We start from the raw sequence: 20028 nt of genomic DNA, 5'->3' as shown, positions 1-20028 counted from the left end.
TTTGAAGGAGACAGAATGCTGAGTTGCATCCAAAGAACACCATACCTATTGTGGAGCATGGGGGTGGCAACATCATACTTTAGGCTGTTTCTCTGCAAAGGGACCAGGATGACTTATCTGTGCAAATGAAAGAATGAATGGGGCCATGTATGGTGAGATTTTGAGTGCAAACCTCCTTTTATCAGCAAGGGCATTGAAGTTGAAATGTGGATGGGTCTTTGAGCATGATAATGATCCCAAGCACACTTCCAGAACAATGAAGGAGTGGCTTTGTAAGAAGTATATGAAGTTCCTGGAGTGGCCTAGCCAGTCTCCAGATCTCAGCCTCATAGAAAATCTTTGGAGGGAGTTGAAAGTCCATGTAGCCCAGTGACAGGCCCAAAACATTACTGCTCTAGAGGATATCTGCATGGAGGAAAGGGCCAGCATACCACCAACAGCATGTGCCAACCTTGTGAAGACTTACAGAAAATGTTTGACCTCTGTCATTGCCAACAAAGGATACATAACAAAATATTGAGATGAACTTTTGTTAATGACCAAATACTTATTTTCCACCATAATTTGCAAAATAAATATTGACAAAACAGACAAGGTGATTTTCTGGATTTGTTTTCTCATTTTGACTCTCATAGTTGTGGTCTACCTATGATGTCAATTACAGGCCTCTCTCATCTTTTTAAGTGGGAGAACTTGCACAATTGGTGGCTGGCTAAATACTTTTTTTCCCCACTGTAACTAAGCAGCCACCTGACTCTTCGCTAAAGCCCCTGATGGTGTGGGTTAGACTTGACTTCAGATGGATGCCAGGTGCTACTCCTAGACGGACCAACAGAGCCATAACAGCTATTTTTCAAGGGTGACAGGGAATCAGGACTGGCCAGAAACAGGTTATCAGAAAGGTGCAGCTGGTAGACAGGAGCGGGATTAGGCACAAGAAGGACTGGTACAGGAACACAGGATGGCCACAGGTATGGAATCACTGGTGCACATTAGGATGGGTATGGGTTCAGAAGGACAGATTGGATCAGAAAGCATGGGTATGGGTACCTAACAACTAGCTAGCACGATATACATGCACTGGCCCTTTAACAGGCAGGGAGTATGCGCAGCCTAATCACACTCCCAGGATGCCGAGCGCAGTTCTTGGGAAGAAGCAGATGCCACTTTTGAATAAAGTGGTAATTTGATATCTGTGATCCGATCTAATCCAGAGTAAACCACATTTTTTTCTTAATAGGTAAAGGAGCTATTAAGATGTATAGACCGGACACTGGTCTCCCTGATACGCTGTCTCAGAGCTTGTTGTAAGTGACAGGGTGTTTTACCAGTGTGAGACATGTAATGACCAACAGGCTGCTCTCCTTATCTACATATCTCATGCCGGTAATGCCCCCCTTCATTTAAAATAAACACTGGAAGCATAGATTCTCGGGGAAATATATGTCCAGCCCATAGATCTTAACAGCTCATATACATATTAAGAAAAATGTTGATTTCTCTGGATTAAGACAACAGATCGCAGATATCAAGATATCATTTGATTTAACTTTCTATGGCCTACGTGCACATATAGACGGCTTAGGAGGGTTGATGCTACTGACAGCTTCCCTTCAACATCTGATAATAAAGTATGTTTTTGTTGCGATTATTTTTACTTGTTGTCCAAATGTAGAATTTTTTGATTTTTTGTAAATTTTTTAGATGCATTCTAAGATTGATGGTGCAAAGAGTCAATGGCAGCTAATGTTTTACAATGGAGCATGCTTTTATTATTACTTCCTGACATTTGGAGTCATGTGAATGGGCACCATTAAAACAAACTGTGCCCAATCATATAATATAAATTACATTATTTGGCTAATTCACTTAAAGCATACATATGTTTTTAGTAGATCTATGTACATAATGTCGACTATGATCAAGACTAAAATACCTACCATAACAAGCTCATAATGAAATTTCCTCTTTTTGGAGTCGACATGACAATCTTCTTTCAGCTTTTTCACAACACATGACACTCTGTCAGACTCTTTCTCGGGAAGAGTGTGGCTGAGGTCGTCCAGGGACAAGTGTGAGTAACCAAGAGCGTCAGCTAAAGATCTCCAGTCCTGTACTTTGTCGGAGACATTGGATAGCACAGAAGAGTATATGTAAGTCAATTTCTTAAATGGCAGCGTGATCTGTTCCAAAAGCATCTTGGTTGTAAAATGAACATCGGAAAAATCGATGACTTGATCTTTGGAAATAATCTTAACATTTTTGCAGTGTACAAGGCCAACCTTCCCTCTTAAAACACCCACATACCATTCTTTAACCTTGTTTTGACCTATGGCTTTAATTTTATCTTCCCCAAGAAGAGCAATTGTGTCTCCTTTAAAATATTCCAAAAAGTAGTCAATTTTCTGTTGCCTCAAAACAGTCTTTAAAGTCACAGCAAAGTTGAGCATCTTCAGAGTTTTATCCTGGAACTTAGGATATTTCACAGTGTTTCTGATCGGCATGACAGGCGTAGACAAAATTTGTTTGCGTTTCTGTAGGCAAGTTTGACTTTTTGGAGTGCAATGTATTTTTGGAGCAGGGTTTGGTGTACTGATCGGAAATTCTGATATTATTGTTGAACCCTGGCTGTCTTTGATTTGAACATTAAAAACAAAAGGGCTAATATCTTTGCCACCTTTCAATGAGAAAGGGAATTGGGCCCGAATGATCTTTCCGGCCTTCAACTGCTGTAGTTTGATTTCATTACTGTTATCCGTCGTTTTCACTGAATAGCACGAGTCATTTGTAATAAAATCAATCAATATGTCTTGCATTTGATGAAACACAAACTGGTGCTTTCCCCAAAGTTGAAATACAAGTGGTGGCAAATTTTTTCCACGTCTTTTTATGTCATCCACGGTGAGTTTATCTGGAGTATAGTTATGTCCCATAATAGCTAGCACTGTGGTGAATGCTGGATGTATATGCTTGGGTCCATACACTGCTACAGTTAAGGATTTCTGAATGTAGTCATAAACACTGCTGGACTGGTTTTCAACAGACTTGGCCTGTGCCACACTCACAATGTATGTGACTCGACTAAGAATTGGTAACTTGATTTGTAACATGTTATTATATATGTAGCCATCAGGGATTTTTTCGAATGGACCTTCTTTGTTATAGCTATAAAACGTTACAATATCAGTCATGACTTGACTGTATGGATCGTTCTTTACCTCAACTGCAATTTTCATTTCCAGTAAAAGATCCTCTACTGTATTGATGTTGCTTAAAGTTATTTCTAGAAGAGGACTAACACTAGTTGACAGGTTGTTGTTGAGCAAGACTGGTGGATCAAGAAAAGCTTTTACAGAGATGTCCTGAAATTCCCCAGGTCTAACATGACCTTCAGGAACATGGAGAGTTATATCAGAGTTTGGAAGTTGTACACACCCTCCTTTATGTTCTATTCTGCAAAATACATGAGCATCTGATGCTTGTGTTTGCCCCCATCCAGGACTTTGACTCATTACATCCAAGTCAAGACATGATCGAGTTAATTGTCTATGACTCAACCAAGCCATTTTGTAGGCCTCTCTATCATTCTGAAGCCACTCTAAATCTGGGGCTAAAATCTGCCCATCAATCTCCTGAACATTAGATTGTGTGCTGTCTAGATCATCCAGATATGAAACACTTTTAGATCTTCCATTTTTTATTGTTGCTGTTTTATCCAGGAAATGATCAATGTCAAGTTCATCTCCAGAACTTGATACTGAGTTTCTGGTTTCTAAATCCCTAAAGAGCAAGAAAGGATCTTCTTTTAAAATAGACACTCTTTGATCAGTTGATGTGTTGGCTTGAACCACGTCATCCAGAAAAGGGTTGGATTCAGAGAGTCCGTTCCAAAATGGATTTGTCTGCTTTTGAAAATTCTGGGAATGGTCTTGGAACACATCTGACCAGTTTATAAGAAGATCCAATTTGTTTCCCAAATTTTCTGTGAAAAAAAAGAAATGTGATAAATACAATCAGATATTCCACCATATTAACAGCCGACACTGTGGCCACCATTATTCTGCACAGCTCATTAATGACACCTCTCAAAAATGCAGGATATTCTTGAGACATTTCTGCTATTCCTCTCTGAAAAGGCAGTTTGCATATTTATTTCTTTAGAGGAGCATTGCATGGCGAATATGTGTCCTTACATTGGCATGCCAGGGCCAGTAAGTCACTCTCCACAAGGAGAAACGTTACCACTAGAGTTGAGCGACCTTGACCTTTTTAGAGTCGAGCCGGGTTTTGCGAAACCCGACTATGTCCAAAGTCGGGTCGAGTGAAATCGGCCGATTATGACGTAAAGTCGGGATCGACCGAAACACGAAACCCAATGCAAGTCAATGGGGCAGCATAGTCGGCAGTGAGTGGGGGCCAGGAAAACACCTAGAGTGCCCATTTTAATGTCAAAACCATCCATTCTTCTTAATGAAGCTTGTCAAGCGTAATTTACCTTAAAATAATTGGAAGGCATTTGAAATTGGGGGTCATTTGGCTAAAGTTGTGGGGGGTAGGGCTGGTTCAAGTAATTAGTGGGCCCAGTAAATCTGGACCACGTCACGGCAGTGGAGCAGGGAGAGGTAAGTATTTCAACTTTGCAAGTGCTGTGATCCTGAGCAAGCAGGGGGGGCCCACTCGTTGGCATTGGCACTGGCACAGGGCCCCTCAAAGTACAGCGGTGTGTTTGCACGGCGGGGGCGCCTCCCACCGGCAGCAACACTTTTGCGTACTATGAGAGGCCCTGTGCCAGTGACGTCGCCAACTAGTATTCCTCCCCCCACCTGATGAAGGAACCTGCACTTTCATCTGCACCTTCCTCTTTGTCCCCGTGTAAGGTGGTATGGTATGCGGGAAGAGCAACCTGACTTTCAGCAGGGTCACAATGTTGTTGTGTAGCGTGCACGGGGAATGTTGCGTTATGGGTCAATGTACCAGCAGACTCATCTATCACTGGCTGGGCAATGGGCACGATGAAGTGGAAACACAGATATAGGCCCAAAGAATAAAGTGGGCTAAATGCAGTTCAAAATTGGTAACACAGGAATAACCAGGGGGCATTGCAGTGGAGGACAACTGGAATGAGAGGCTGACACAGAGAGTAGGGCCAAATCAGTAAGTAGTCGAAATGCAGTTCAAAATTGGCAACCGTAGTAAACAGGCGGCACAGCTTTGTTCAGTGGAGGAGAACAGCAAGGAGTGGCAGACACCGATAGTAGGCCCCAACCCAACTAGTAGGCCAAATGCAGTCTAACATTAACAACTACTTAACGAGAGGCTGAAAATGGAATTTCAGGACAGGAAACCAGGAGAACAGCAAGGAGTGGCAGACACCGATAGTAGGCCCCAAACCAACTAGTACGCCAAATGCAGTTGTTCCATTTAACCACAATTTAATGAGAGCCTGAAGATAGAAGCTCAGGAAAGGCAACCTGGGGAACACCTTGGAGTGTAACACACCATCTCTCTCCACCCCATACCCATTTTGTAGGCCTAATGCTGTGTACTTTTCTACAACTACTAAACGAGAGTCGGAAGACCGAAGCAATGGCAAGGAAACCTGGGGAACACCTTGGAGTGTAACACACCATCTCTCTCCACCCGATACCCATTTTGTAGGCCTAATGCAGTGTAGTTTTCTACAACTACTAAACGAGAGTCGGAAGATCGAAGCAATGGCGAGGAAACCTGGAGAACACCTTGGAGTGTAACACACCATCTCTCTCCACCCCATTCCCCATTTTTTAGGCCTAATGCAGCCTACTTTCCGACACCTACTAAACGAGAGCATGAAGATCGAAGCTCAGGAAAGGCAACCTGGGGAACACCTTGGAGTGTAACAACAACCTCTCTCTACACCACGGAAGGGCTGATTCTTAGGAAGGAAGGCTGTTGTAAATAAGCATTGCGCGTCCGAGGGTGATTATATTCTTATTCGGTATCTACTCACCCTCGGACGCGCCATGCTTCTTGATTTGTAATTAATGTTTATTTGCAATGTGCTTTTGACTTACTCAATTATTTTTTTAATTATTGATTTTATTAAATTAATAGTTTAACATCTTATTGGAAATAATTTAAAGGAGACGCGACAGGACAACACTCGGTGGATGCCATATCTGTGTTAACAACTCCAAAAAACTTTCAGTTAACTTCTTGCAGGAGAAAGAAATTGTAGCTGTTGGACCTTTGTAGTACAGTTCCAGATATTTGTTGTGTGTTTGTTTTGATTGTTAAAATGTCTGCATTTGAGATCTCAACACGATCTTATTTTTTATAATCAAATTAATTTTTTAAATATTTTATTAGGTTGGTTCAAGGGGTACACGGGCCGCAGTAGACAGGTCAGTGGAGGCCTAGTGGAAGGAGGGACCGCAGATGCGCCACTGTTTCACCCATACACAATTTGTAGGCCTAATGCAGCGTAGTTTCCAACAGCTACTAAACGAGAGCCGGAAGATCGAAGCTCAGGAAAGGCAACCTGGGGAACACCTTGGAGTGTAACAACAACCTCTCTCTACACCACGGAAGGGCTGATTCTTAGGAAGGAAGGCTGTTGTAAATAAGCATTGCGCGCCCGAGGGTGATTATATTCTTATTCGGTATCTACTCACCCTCGGACGCGCCATGCTTCTTGATTTGTAATTAATGTTTATTTGCAATGTGCTTTTGACTTACTCAATTATTTTTTTAATTATTGATTTTATTAAATTAATAGTTTAACATCTTATTGGAAATAATTTAAAGGAGACGCGACAGGACAACACTCGGTGGATGCCATATCTGTGTTAACAACTCCAAAAAACTTTCAGTTAACTTCTTGCAGGAGAAAGAAATTGTAGCTGTTGGACCTTTGTAGTACAGTTCCAGATATTTGTTGTGTGTTTGTTTTGATTGTTAAAATGTCTGCATTTGAGATCTCAACACGATCTTATTTTTTATAATCAAATTAATTTTTTAAATATTTTATTAGGTTGGTTCAAGGGGTACACGGGCCGCAGTAGACAGGTCAGTGGAGGCCTAGTGGAAGGAGGGACCGCAGATGCGCCACTGTTTCACCCATACACAATTTGTAGGCCTAATGCAGCGTAGTTTCCAACAGCTACTAAACGAGAGCCGGAAGATCGAAGCTCAGGAAAGGCAACCTGGGGAACACCTTGGAGTGTAACAACAACCTCTCTCTACACCACGGAAGGGCTGATTCTTAGGAAGGAAGGTTGTTGTAAATAAGCATTGCGCGCCCGAGGGTGATTATATTCTTATTCGGTATCTACTCACCCTCGGACGCGCCATGCTTCTTGATTTGTAATTAATGTTTATTTGCAATGTGCTTTTGACTTACTCAATTATTTTTTTAATTATTGATTTTATTAAATTAATAGTTTAACATCTTATTGGAAATAATTTAAAGGAGACGCGACAGGACAACACTCGGTGGATGCCATATCTGTGTTAACAACTCCAAAAAACTTTCAGTTAACTTCTTGCAGGAGAAAGAAATTGTAGCTGTTGGACCTTTGTAGTACAGTTCCAGATATTTGTTGTGTGTTTGTTTTGATTGTTAAAATGTCTGCATTTGAGATCTCAACACGATCTTATTTTTTATAATCAAATTAATTTTTTAAATATTTTATTAGGTTGGTTCAAGGGGTACACGGGCCGCAGTAGACAGGTCAGTGGAGGCCTAGTGGAAGGAGTGACCGCAGACAGGCATCGAAGGCCTAAAATAATCACACATGGCTGTAGGCAATTTTAAATTGGTTCCAGGGGTACACGGGCAGCAGTGGTGTGGTCAGTGGAGGCCTAGTGGAAGGAGTGACCACAGACAGGCATCGAAGGCCTAAAATATTAACACATGGCTGTAGGCAATTTTAAATTGGTTCCAGGGGTACTTGGGCAGCAGTGCCCTGGTCAGTGTAGTAGTAGTTGAAAGAATGGACCGCAGACAGGCATCGAAGGCCTAAAATAAAAAAATTGGGCTGGCTGTAGGCAATTTTAAATTGGTTCCAGGGGTACACGGGCAGCAGTGGTGTGGTCAGTGGAGGCCTAGTGGAAGGAGTGACCGCAGACAGGCATCGAAGGCCTAAAATAATAACACATGGCTGTAGGCAATTTTAAATTGGTTCCAGGGTTACACGGGCAGCAGTGGTGTGGTCAGTGGAGGCCTAGTGGAAGGAGTGACCGCAGACAGGCATCGAAGGCCTAAAATAATCACACATGGCTGTAGGCAATTTTAAATTGGTTCCAGGGGTACACGGGCAGCAGTGGTGTGGTCAGTGGAGGCCTAGTGGAAGGAGTGACCGCAGACAGGCATCGAAGGCCTAAAATAATCACACATGGCTGTAGGCAATTTTAAATTGGTTCCAGGGGTACACGGGCAGCAGTGGTGTGGTCAGTGGAGGCCTAGTGGAAGGAGTGACCACAGACAGGCATCGAAGGCCTAAAATATTAACACATGGCTGTAGGCAATTTTAAATTGGTTCCAGGGGTACTTGGGCAGCAGTGCCCTGGTCAGTGTAGTAGTAGTTGAAAGAATGGACCGCAGACAGGCATCGAAGGCCTAAAATAAAAAAATTGGGCTGGCTGTAGGCAATTTTAAATTGGTTCCAGGGGTACACGGGCAGCAGTGGTGTGGTCAGTGGAGGCCTAGTGGAAGGAGTGACCGCAGACAGGCATCGAAGGCCTAAAATAATAACACATGGCTGTAGGCAATTTTAAATTGGTTCCAGGGTTACACGGGCAGCAGTGGTGTGGTCAGTGGAGGCCTAGTGGAAGGAGTGACCGCAGACAGGCATCGAAGGCCTAAAATAATCACACATGGCTGTAGGCAATTTTAAATTGGTTCCAGGGGTACACGGGCAGCAGTGGTGTGGTCAGTGGAGGCCTAGTGGAAGGAGTGACCACAGACAGGCATCGAAGGCCTAAAATAATAACACATGGCTGTAGGCAATTTTAAATTGGTTCCAGGGTTACACGGGCAGCAGTGGTGTGGTCAGTGGAGGCCTAGTGGAAGGAGTGACCGCAGACAGGCATCGAAGGCCTAAAATAATAACACATGGCTGTAGGCAATTTTAAATTGGTTCCAGGGGTACACGGGCAGCAGTGGTCTGGTCAGTGGAAGTCTAGTGGAAGGAGTGACCGCAGACAGGCTTCGAAGGCCTAACATAACAAAAATGTCAAAACAATGGTATTGTCAGTGCCAGGCATTGAAGGATGTCAGCGCCTAGACTACACATTGGTGAAGCTGTGAGAGATAATTTTGCTAGTGGTAGAGCACTGTTTGAGCTGGGGGGGGGGGAACTGGCTTGTGGCCGGCGGTACAGGCACAGGGCCCCTCATATTACAACGGTGAGTCTGACGTTGGGTGCGCACCACCACCGCCAGAGACACTTTATTGTACTATGAGGGACCCAGTGGCAGTGCCGTCGACCAAAAGCGGGCTCACCCACCTCTTCAGACAAACAGCACTCTCAAGGGTCCAAGCGCAAAGTGGCGATAGCACGACCCCGTGTGGGGAGTTTGGCCATTTCGTGAGGTGGAAACATGTCGTATGCTGGACAATCAGGTGAAGAAAATTACGAGATTGGAAAAGTCATTCAGAATAGTCCACAGGCAAGACCTTTTCATAGGAAAGCTAGGTGTCAGCCGGGCAGGGTGGGGCAAAAGATTTTGAAATCCAGTTGTGGTTCATTTTAATGAAGGTTAGATCATCTACATTTTGGGTAGCCAGACGAGTCCTTTTTTCTGTTAGTATTGAACCTGCAGCACTGAATACTCTTTCTGATAGGACACTAGCTGCCGGGCAAGCAAGCTCCTGCAATGCATATTCTGCCAATTCTGGCCAGGTGTCTAATTTGGATGCCCAGTAATCAAATGGGAATGACGGTTGAGGGAGAACGTCGATAAGGGATGAAAAATAGTTTGTAACCATACTGGACAAATGTTGTCTCCTGTCACTTTGAATTGATGCTGCAGTACCTGTCCTGTCTGCGGTCATAGAAAAATCACTCCACAACCTGGTCAGAAAACCCCTCTGGCCAACGCCACTTCTGATTTCTGCCCCTCTAACACCTCTGGTCTGCTGGCCCCTGGAGCTCGTGTGAGAACGATCACGGGCGCTGTGTGCAGGGAATGCCAGAAGCAAACGGTCAACAAGAGTTGATTGTCTTGTTGCTAATATTAGTTCCAAGTTCTCATGTGGCATAATATTTTGCAATTTGCCTTTATAGCGAGGATCAAGGAGGCAGGCCAACCAGTAATCGTCATCGTTCATCATTTTTGTAATGCGTGTGTCCCTTTTGAGGATACGCAAGGCATAATCCGCCATGTGGGCCAAAGTTCCCGTTGTCAAATCTGCGGTTGTGCTTGGTTGAGGGGCAGTTGCAGGCAAATCTACGTCACTTGTGTCCCTCAAAAAACCAGAACCCGGCCTTGCCACGCCACCAATTTCCCGTGCCCCCGGGAAAGCTTCCTCATTAAAAATATACTCATCCCCATCATCCTCCTCATCCTCCACCTCCTCTTCGCCCGGTACCTCGTCATGTACACTGCCCTGACCAGACAATCGCTGACTGTCATCAAGGCTTTCCTCTTCCTCTGGTGCAGACGCCTGATCCTTTATGTGCGTCAAACTTTGCATCAGCAGACGCATTAGGGGGATGCTCATGCTTATTATGGCGTTGTCTGCACTAACCAGCCGTGTGCATTCCTCAAAACACTGAAGGACTTGACACATGTCTTGAATCTTCGACCACTGCACACCTGACAACTCCATGTCTGCCATCCTACTGCCTGCCCGTGTATGTGTATCCTCCCACAAAAACATAACAGCCCGCCTCTGTTCGCACAGTCTCTGAAGCATGTGCAGTGTTGAGTTCCACCTTGTTGCAACGTCTATGATTAGGCGATGCTGGGGAAGGTTCAAAGAACGCTGATAGGTCTGCATACGGCTGGAGTGTACAGGCGAACGGCGGATATGTGCGCAAAGTCCACGCACTTTGAGGAGCAGGTCGGATAACCCCGGATAACTTTTCAGGAAGCACTGCACCACCAGGTTTAAGGTGTGAGCCAGGCAAGGAATGTGTTTCAGTTGGGAAAGGGAGATGGCAGCCATGAAATTCCTTCCGTTATCACTCACTACCTTGCCTGCCTCAAGATCTACAGTGCCCAGCCACGACTGCGTTTCTTGCTGCAAGAACTCGGACAGAACTTCCGCGGTGTGTCTATTGTCGCCCAAACACTTCATAGCCAATACAGCCTGCTGACGTATGCCAGTAGCTGCCCCATAATGGGAGACCTGGTGTGCAACAGTGGCAGGTGCGGATGGAGTGTTTGTGCGACTGCGGTCTGTGGACGAGCTCTTGCTTCTGCAGGAGGACGAGGAGGAGGAGGAGGAGGAGGGGGTGCGAACGGCTACAGACAACTGTTTACTAGACCGTGGGCTAGGCAGAACTGTCCCAAACTTGCTGTCCCCTGTGGACCCTGAATCCACCACATTTACCCAGTGTGCCGTGATGGACACGTAACGTCCCTGGCCATGCCTACTGGTCCATGCATCTGTTGTCAGGTGCACCTTTGTGCTCACAGATTGCCTGAGTGCATGGACGATGCGCTCTTTAACATGCTGGTGGAGGGCTGGGATGGCTTTTCTGGAAAAAAAGTGTCGACTGGGTAGCTCGTAGCGTGGTACAGCGTAGTCCATCAGGTCTTTGAAAGCTTCGCTTTCAACTAACCGGTAGGGCATCATCTCTAACGAGATTAGTCTAGCTATGTGGGCGTTCAAACCCTGTGTACGCGGATGCGAGGCTAAGTACTTCCTTTTTCTAACCATAGTCTCATGTAGGGTGAGCTGGACTGGAGAGATGGAGATCGTGGAACTAGCGGGGGTGCCGGTGGACATGGCAGACTGAGAGACGGTGGGAGATGGTATTGTTGCCGCCGGTGCCCTAGATGCAGTGTTTCCTACTACGAAACTGGTGATTCCCTGACCCTGACTGCTTTGGCCTGGCAAAGATACCTGCACAGATACAGCAGGTGGTGCGCTAAATGGTGGTCCTACACTGCCGGAAGGGATGTTGCGTTGATGACTAGCTTCATTGGCCGAGGGTGCAACAACCTTAAGGGACGTTTGGTAGTTAGTCCAAGCTTTCAAATGCATGGTGGTTAAATGTCTATGCATGCAACTAGTATTGAGACTTTTCAGATTCTGACCTCTGCTTAAGGAAGTAGAACATTTTTGACAGATGACTTTGCGCTGATCAATTGGATGTTGTTTAAAAAAATGCCAGACTGCACTCTTTCTAGCATCGGATACCTTTTCAGGCATTGCAGACTGAGCTTTAACCGGATGGCCACGCTGTCCTCCACCAGGTTTTGGCTTTGCCACGCGTTTTGGGCAAGATACGGGCCCGGCAGATGGAACCTGTGGCGATGTTGATGCCTGCTGCGGCCCCTCCTCCTCCTCTGCTTCAGAACTGCTGCCGCCTGCACCCTGTTCCCCCAATGGCTGCCAATCGGGGTCAAGAACTGGGTCATCTAATAACTCTTCTTGTACCTCCTGCGCAACTTCGTCTGTGTCACCGTGTCGTTCGGTGGTATAGCGTTCGTGATGGGGCAACATAGTCTCATCAGGGTCTGATTCTTGATCAGCACCCTGCGAGGGCAATGTTGTGGTCTGAGTCAAAGGACCAGCATAGTAGTCTGGCTGTGGCTGTGCGTCAGTGCACTCCATGTCAGATTCAATTTGTAATGGGCATGGACTGTTAACTGCTTCACTTTCTAAGCCAGGGACGGTATGTGTAAAGAGCTCCATGGAGTAACCCGTTGTGTCGCCTGCTGCATTCTTCTCTGTTGTTGTTTTTGCTGAAGAGGACAAGGAAGTGACTTGTCCCTGACCGTGAACATCCACTAACGACGCGCTGCTTTTACTTTTACCAGTTTCACGAGAGGAGGCAAAAGAGCTAGAGGCTGAGTCAGCAAGATAAGCCAAAACTTGCTCTTGCTGCTCCGGCTTTAAAAGCGGTTTTCCTAATCCCAGAAAAGGGAGCGTTCGAGGCCTTGTGTAGCCGGACGACGAACCTGGCTCCACAGCTCCAGACTTAGGTGCAATATTTTTTTCCCCACGACCACCTGATGCTCCACCACTACCACTACCCTCATTACCAGCTGACAATGAACGCCCCCGGCCACGACCTCTTCCACTAGACTTCCTCATTGTTTTAAAAACGTAACCAAACTAACGTTATTTGTTGCAGTCACACAACTTACACGGTGAGCTATAACTTCAGTATGATTTAGCTACCCCTTTACAGGTTGGTGAGACCACCGCGAAAATCAGGCACAATGTTACACACTCTTTTTTTGGTGGCTGCAAATTAGAGAGATGCCCCACACGCAGGACTGTCACTGAAGCACAAATGTTAATATTAATGTCACACTATTATTTGTTTTTTATTTTTATTTTTTTCAGGAACACTTTAGAAACCCCCCCAAAAAAAAAAAAATTGATTTTTGCAGGGAGAATTTAGAAAACAAATGTAACAAACTATATGCTTTCTATGGGCCACTGAGTGAGAGATGACGCACACAGGAATCAGGAGTGGCACACAAGCCCAGAGGCCAATATTTTTCTACCAATGATTGATGGAGTTATTTTCTCTGGTAGATTTTGGAACCCAAATCAAGGAAAAAAAATATAGGCTTTCTATGGACCACAATTGGAGAGAGAGAGAGAGAGAGAGAGAGAGAGAGATGGCACACCCAGGAGTCAAGACTGGCACACAAGCAGAAAGGCCAATATTAATCTCCCACTGTTTTTTTTTTTTTTTTTCAGGGAGACTTTAGAAAAAAAAAAAATAAAAAAAATATGATTTTATCAGGAAGAATTTAGAAACCAAATAAAATAAAATGATTTTTTCAGGGAGAATTTAGAAAACAAATAAAACCAAAAATAGGCGTTCTATGGCCCACTGACTGAGAGATGACGCACACAGGAATCAGGAGTGGCACACAAGCCCAGAGGCCAATATTTTTCTACCAATGATTGATGGAGTTATTTTCTCTGGTAGATTTTGGAACCCAAATCAAGGAAAAAAAATATAGGCTTTCTATGGACCACAATTGGAGAGAGAGAGAGAGAGAGAGAGAGAGAGATGGCACACCCAGGAGTCAAGACTGGCACACAAGCAGAAAGGCCAATATTAATCTCCCACTGTTTTTTGTTTTTTTTTTCAGGGAGACTTTAGAAAAAAAAAAAATAAAAAAAATATGATTTTATCAGGAAGAATTTAGAAACCAAATAAAATAAAATGATTTTTTCAGGGAGAATTTAGAAAACAAATGAAACCAAAAATAGGCGTTCTATGGCCCACTGACTGAGAGATGACGCACACAGGAATCAGGAGTGGCACACAAGCCCAGAGGCCAATATTTTTCTACCAATGATTGATGGAGTTATTTTCTCTGGTAGATTTTGGAACCCAAATCAAGGAAAAAAAATATAGGCTTTCTATGGACCACAATTGGAGAGAGAGAGAGAGAGAGAGAGAGAGAGAGAGAGAGAGAGAGAGAGAGAGAGAGAGAGAGAGATGGCACACCCAGGAGTCAAGACTGGCACACAAGCAGAAAGGCCAATATTAATCTCCCACTGTTTTTTTTTTTTTTTCAGGGAGACTTTAGAAAAAAAAATAATAAAAAAAATATGATTTTATCAGGAAGAATTTAGAAACCAAATAAAATAAAATGATTTTTTCAGGGAGAATTTAGAAAACAAATAAAACCAAAAATAGGCGTTCTATGGCCCACTGACTAAGAGAGAGAGAGAGAGATGGAACGCTTAGTACTGGCACACAAGCCCAAAGGGCAATATTAATCTCCCTTTTTTTTTCCAGGGAGAATTTCTAAAACCCCCCCCAAAAAAAAAATAGGCTTTCTATGGCCCACTATTTGTGAGAGAGATGGGACGCTCAGGACTGGCACAGATGGCACGCTCAGGACTGGCACAGAAGCCCAGAGGCCAATATTAATCTCCCTTTTTTTCTGGGAGAATTTATAAAACCAAAAAAATATTTAAATAGGCTTTCTATGGCCCACTATTTGTGAGAGAGATGGCACGCTCAGGACTGGCACAGATGGCACGCTCACAACTGGCACACAAGCCCAGAGGCCAATATTAATCTCCCTTTTTTCAGGGAAAATTTATAAAACCAAAAAAAAAATTAAATAGGCTTTCTATGGCCCACTATTTGTGAGAGAGATGGCACGCTCAGGACTGGCACAGATGGCACGCTCACAACTGGCACACAAGCCCAGAGGCCAATATTAATCTCCCTTTTTTTCTGGGAGAATTTATAAAACCAAAAAAATATTTAAATAGGCTTTCTATGGCCCACTATTTGTGAGAGAGATGGCACGCTCAGGACTGGCACAGATGGCACGCTCACAACTGGCACACAAGCCCAGAGGCCAATATTAATCTCCCTTTTTTCAGGGAAAATTTATAAAACCAAAAAAAAAATTAAATAGGCTTTCTATGGCCCACTATTTGTGAGAGAGATGGCACGCTCAGGACTGGCACAGATGGCACGCTCACAACTGGCACACAAGCCCAGAGGCCAATATTAATCTCCCTTTTTTCAGGGAAAATTTATAAAACCAAAAAAAAAATTAAATAGGCTTTCTATGGCCCACTATTTGTGAGAGAGATGGGACGCTCAGGACTGGCACAGATGGCACGCTCAGGACTGGCACAGAAGCCCAGAGGCCAATATTAATCTCCCTTTTTTTCTGGGAGAATTTATAAAACCAAAAAAATATTTAAATAGGCTTTCTATGGCCCACTATTTGTGAGAGAGATGGCACGCTCAGGACTGGCACAGATGGCACGCTCACAACTGGCACACAAGCCCAGAGGCCAATATTAATCTCCCTTTTTTCAGGGAAAATTTATAAAACCAAAAAAAAAATTAAATAGGCTTTCTATGGCCCACTATTTGTGAGAGAGATGGCACGCTCAGGACTGGCACAGATGGCACGCTCACAACTGGCATACAAGCCCAGAGGCCAATATTAATCTCCCTTTTTTCAGGGAAAATTTATAAAACCCAAAAAAAAATTAAATAGGCTTTCTATGGCCCACTATTTGTGAGAGAGATGGCACGCTCAGGACTGGCACAGATGGCACGCTCACAACTGGCACACAAGCCCAGAGGCCAATATTAATCTCCCTTTTTTTCAGGGAAAATTTATGAAACCAAAAAAAAAATTAAATAGGCTTTCTATGGCCCACTATTTGTGAGAGAGATGGGACGCTCAGGACTGGCACAGATGGCACGCTCAGGACTGGCACAGAAGCCCAGAGGCCAATATTAATCTCCCTTTTTTTCTGGGAGAATTTATAAAACCAAAAAAATATTTAAATAGGCTTTCTATGGCCCACTATTTGTGAGAGAGATGGCACGCTCAGGACTGGCACAGATGGCACGCTCACAACTGGCACACAAGCCCAGAGGCCAATATTAATCTCCCTTTTTTCAGGGAAAATTTATAAAACCAAAAAAAAAATTAAATAGGCTTTCTATGGCCCACTATTTGTGAGAGAGATGGCACACTCAGGACTGGCACACAAGCCCAAAGGCCAATATTAATCTCCCACTGTATTTTTATCAGGGAGAATTTATACACCCCACAAAAAAAAATACAGAAAAATGAAAAGGCTTTCTATGGCCCACTATGTGAGAGAGATGGCACACACAGGGATGGCACTCTAGCAGAAATGCCAAATTGCCAATCTTAATCTCCCACCAAAAAAAAAAAAAAAAAAAAAACAGGGAATGTCCTACAATTACTATCTCCCTGCCTGCAGTAATCTCAGCCAGGTATGGCAGGCAGCTACTATCTCCCTGCCTGCAGTAATCTCAGCCAGGTATGGCAGGCAGCAATAAGGAGTGGACTGATGCACAAATGAAATAAAAAGTGTGGACAAACAAAAAAGATAGCTGTGCAGAAAGGAAGGAACAAGAGGATTTGTGCTTTGAAAAAAGCAGTTGGTTTGCACAGCGGCGTACACACAGCAATGCAGCTATCAGGGAGCCTTCTAGGGCAGCCCAATGAGCTACAGCGCTGAGGGGGAAAAAAAAAAAAAAAAACTTCCACTGTCCCTGCACACCGAGGGTGGTGTTGGACAGTGCAAATCGCTGCAGCACAAGCGGTTTTGTGGTTAATGGACCCTGCCTAACGCTATCCCTGCTTCTGACAAAGCGGCAGCAACCTCTCCCTAAGCTCAGATCAGCAGCAGTAAGATGGCGGTCGGCGGGAACGCCTCTTTATAGCCCCTGTGACGTTGCAGACAGCAAGCCAATCACTGCAATGCCCTTCTCTAAGATGGTGGGGACCAGGACCTATGTCATCACGCTGCCCACACTCTGCGTTTACCTTCATTGGCTGAGAAATGGCGCTTTTCGCGTCATTGAAACGCGACTTTGGCGCGAAAGTCGCGTACCGCATGGCCGACCCCGCACAGGGGTCGGATCGGGTTTCATGAAACCCCGACTTAGCCAAAAGTCGGCGACTTTTGAAAATGTTCGACCCGTTTCGCTCAACCCTAGTTACCACTTAGACCTCAGTCCAGAGCTTCTCACCTAGCCAAATCAGATCTCATACTTTGCACTGATGAGGGGCAATACCCTGAAACACTTATACTAAGTCATATTGCAAGGATCCTTAAAGGTTCAATAGTGACTTGTAGGATTGTTTCTTCCAACGGGTGGTGCTATAGAGTTCTAGTCCTCTTCTCTGCAGAATAAATTTGCATATTTAATTTTCCAAAGAAGCATTGCACAGCAAATAAGTCTCCTTACATTGGCATGCCAGGGCCAATATGTCACTCTCCATAAGGAGAAACATTACTCCTTAAGCCTACTATTCTCTAAACTCTGTAATTTAGTGTAAGCATGACGAAGCCTTCTGTACAAATTATACTATAATATTTGCTTCCTTGTGCTCTCTGTAACAGTTTTCCTATATTCTTCAGAGCTTACTTAGGGTTGTCTCATGTCAAAAACTTACAACATATGGATAAGATATATACAAACAGGTGAGTGAGCATGCTACTGTATTTCCAAATCTCCAATAGTAGTAAAAGGGAACCGGTCACAATATTTATAGCCTTTAATCTTCCACTAATGCTTTATACTTAAAGGAAATAGGCTTATAAACAGGTCCCTATATGTATTATTTGCTGCGGCATTAATTCATAAAACAAGTTTTGCACCTTAGTTAAATTAATGAGCCTCGGGGTTTGTGACACTCACTTGAAGAGTCACATGTGTTGGTTTTGAATATGGGTTCATTGAAGTTCTCCAGCCTGGTGTAGGGCATTACCGCCCTGCTCCTGTGCCAGCTGGTACATGCAAGGAAAGGCAAGGTGTACTGGTACTGTGCATGCACTGGCTTGTGGTGACATTTCCCAGCCAGAGGGACAGCAAGCCAAAAAGGTTAATTTCTCCAGCAGCTAGTGTCACTTTTCAGAAGAGCAGCAGCAACCCTCCCCCCATTATGTTTTAGAAGCAATTTGCTGTATGTTTGAGCTATGCTAAAGCCTCCTTTATTTTTGAATGCATCATAAAAGAATATATTAATATGTACAGGTCCTTCTCAAAAAATTAGCATATAGTGTTAAATTTCATTATTTACCATAATGTAATGATTACAATTAAACTTTCATATATTATAGATTCATTATCCACCAACTGAAATTTGTCAGGTCTTTTATTGTTTCAATACTGATGATTTTGGCATACAACTCCTGATAACCCAAAAAACCTGTCTCAATAAATTAGCATATTTCACCCATCCAATCAAATAAAAGTGTTTTTTAATAACAAACAAAAAAACCAACAAATAATAATGTTCAGTTATGCACTCAATACTTGGTCGGGAATCCTTTGGCAGAAATGACTGGTTCAATGCGGCGTGGCATGGAGGCAATCAGCCTGTGACACTGCTGAGATGTTATGGAGGCCCAGGATGCTTCAATAGCGGCCTTAAGCTCATCCAGAGTGTTGGGTCTTGCGTCTCTCAACTTTCTCTTCACAATATCCCACAGATTCTCTATGGGGTTCAGGTCAGGAGAGTTGGCAGGCCAATTGAGCACAGTAATACCATGGTCAGTAAACCATTTACCAGTGGTTTTGGCACTGTGAGCAGGTGCCAGGTCGTGCTGAAAAATGAAATCTTCATCTCCATAAAGCATTTCAGCCGATGGAAGCATGAAGTGCTCCAAAATCTCCTGATAGCTAGCTGCATTGACCCTGCCCTTGATGAAACACAGTGGACCAACACCAGCAGCTGACATGGCACCCCACACCATCACTGACTGTGGGTACTTGACACTGGACTTCAGGCATTTTGGCATTTCCTTCTCCCCAGTCTTCCTCCAGACTCTGGCACCTTGATTTCCGAATGACATGCAAAATTTACTTTCATCAGAAAAAAGTACTTGGGACCACTTAGCAACAGTCCAGTGCTGCTTCTCTGTAGCCCAGGTCAGGTGCCTCTGCCGCTGTTTATGGTTCAAAAGTGGCTTTACCTGGGGAATGCGGCACCTGTAGCCCATTTCCTGCACACGCCTGTGCACGGTGGCTCTGGATGTTTCCACACCAGACTCAGTCCACTGCTTCCTCAGGTTCCCCAAGGTCTGGAATCGGTCCTTCTCCACAATCTTCCTCAGGGTCCGGTCTCCTCTTCTCGTTGTACAGCGTTTTCTGCCACATTGTTTCCTTCCAACAGACTTACCATTGAGGTGCCTTGATACAGCACTCTAGGAACAGCCTATTTGTTGAGAAATTTCTTTCTGGGTCTTACCCTCTTGCTTGAGGGTGTCAATGATGGCCTTCTTGACATCTGTCAGGTCGCTAGTCTTACCCAGGATGGGGGTTTTGAGTAATGAACCAGGCAGGGAGTTTATAAAAGCCTCAGGTATCTTTTGCATGT

At 44.2% G+C, this 20028-nt stretch overlaps 1 protein-coding gene across 1 annotated transcript in view; it reads right to left on the bottom strand.

Annotated features, from left to right (window-relative positions):
* MACC1 (MET transcriptional regulator MACC1) overlaps positions 1 to 20028 on the bottom strand; it is a 91918-nt gene that overhangs the window by 24645 nt on the left and 47245 nt on the right. The window contains exon 3 of the mRNA XM_069729821.1: positions 1941 to 3982. Coding sequence (XP_069585922.1) covers positions 1941 to 3982 — 2042 coding nt within the window. The remainder of the gene's footprint in view (positions 1 to 1940; positions 3983 to 20028) is intronic.

Source organism: Ranitomeya imitator, chromosome 6, assembly GCF_032444005.1.
Source record: "Ranitomeya imitator isolate aRanImi1 chromosome 6, aRanImi1.pri, whole genome shotgun sequence".
NCBI classification, from domain to species: Eukaryota; Metazoa; Chordata; class Amphibia; order Anura; family Dendrobatidae; genus Ranitomeya; species Ranitomeya imitator.
The sequence above is the reverse complement of the archived record's forward strand: the minus strand, read 5'-3'. Positions and strand labels throughout refer to the sequence as shown.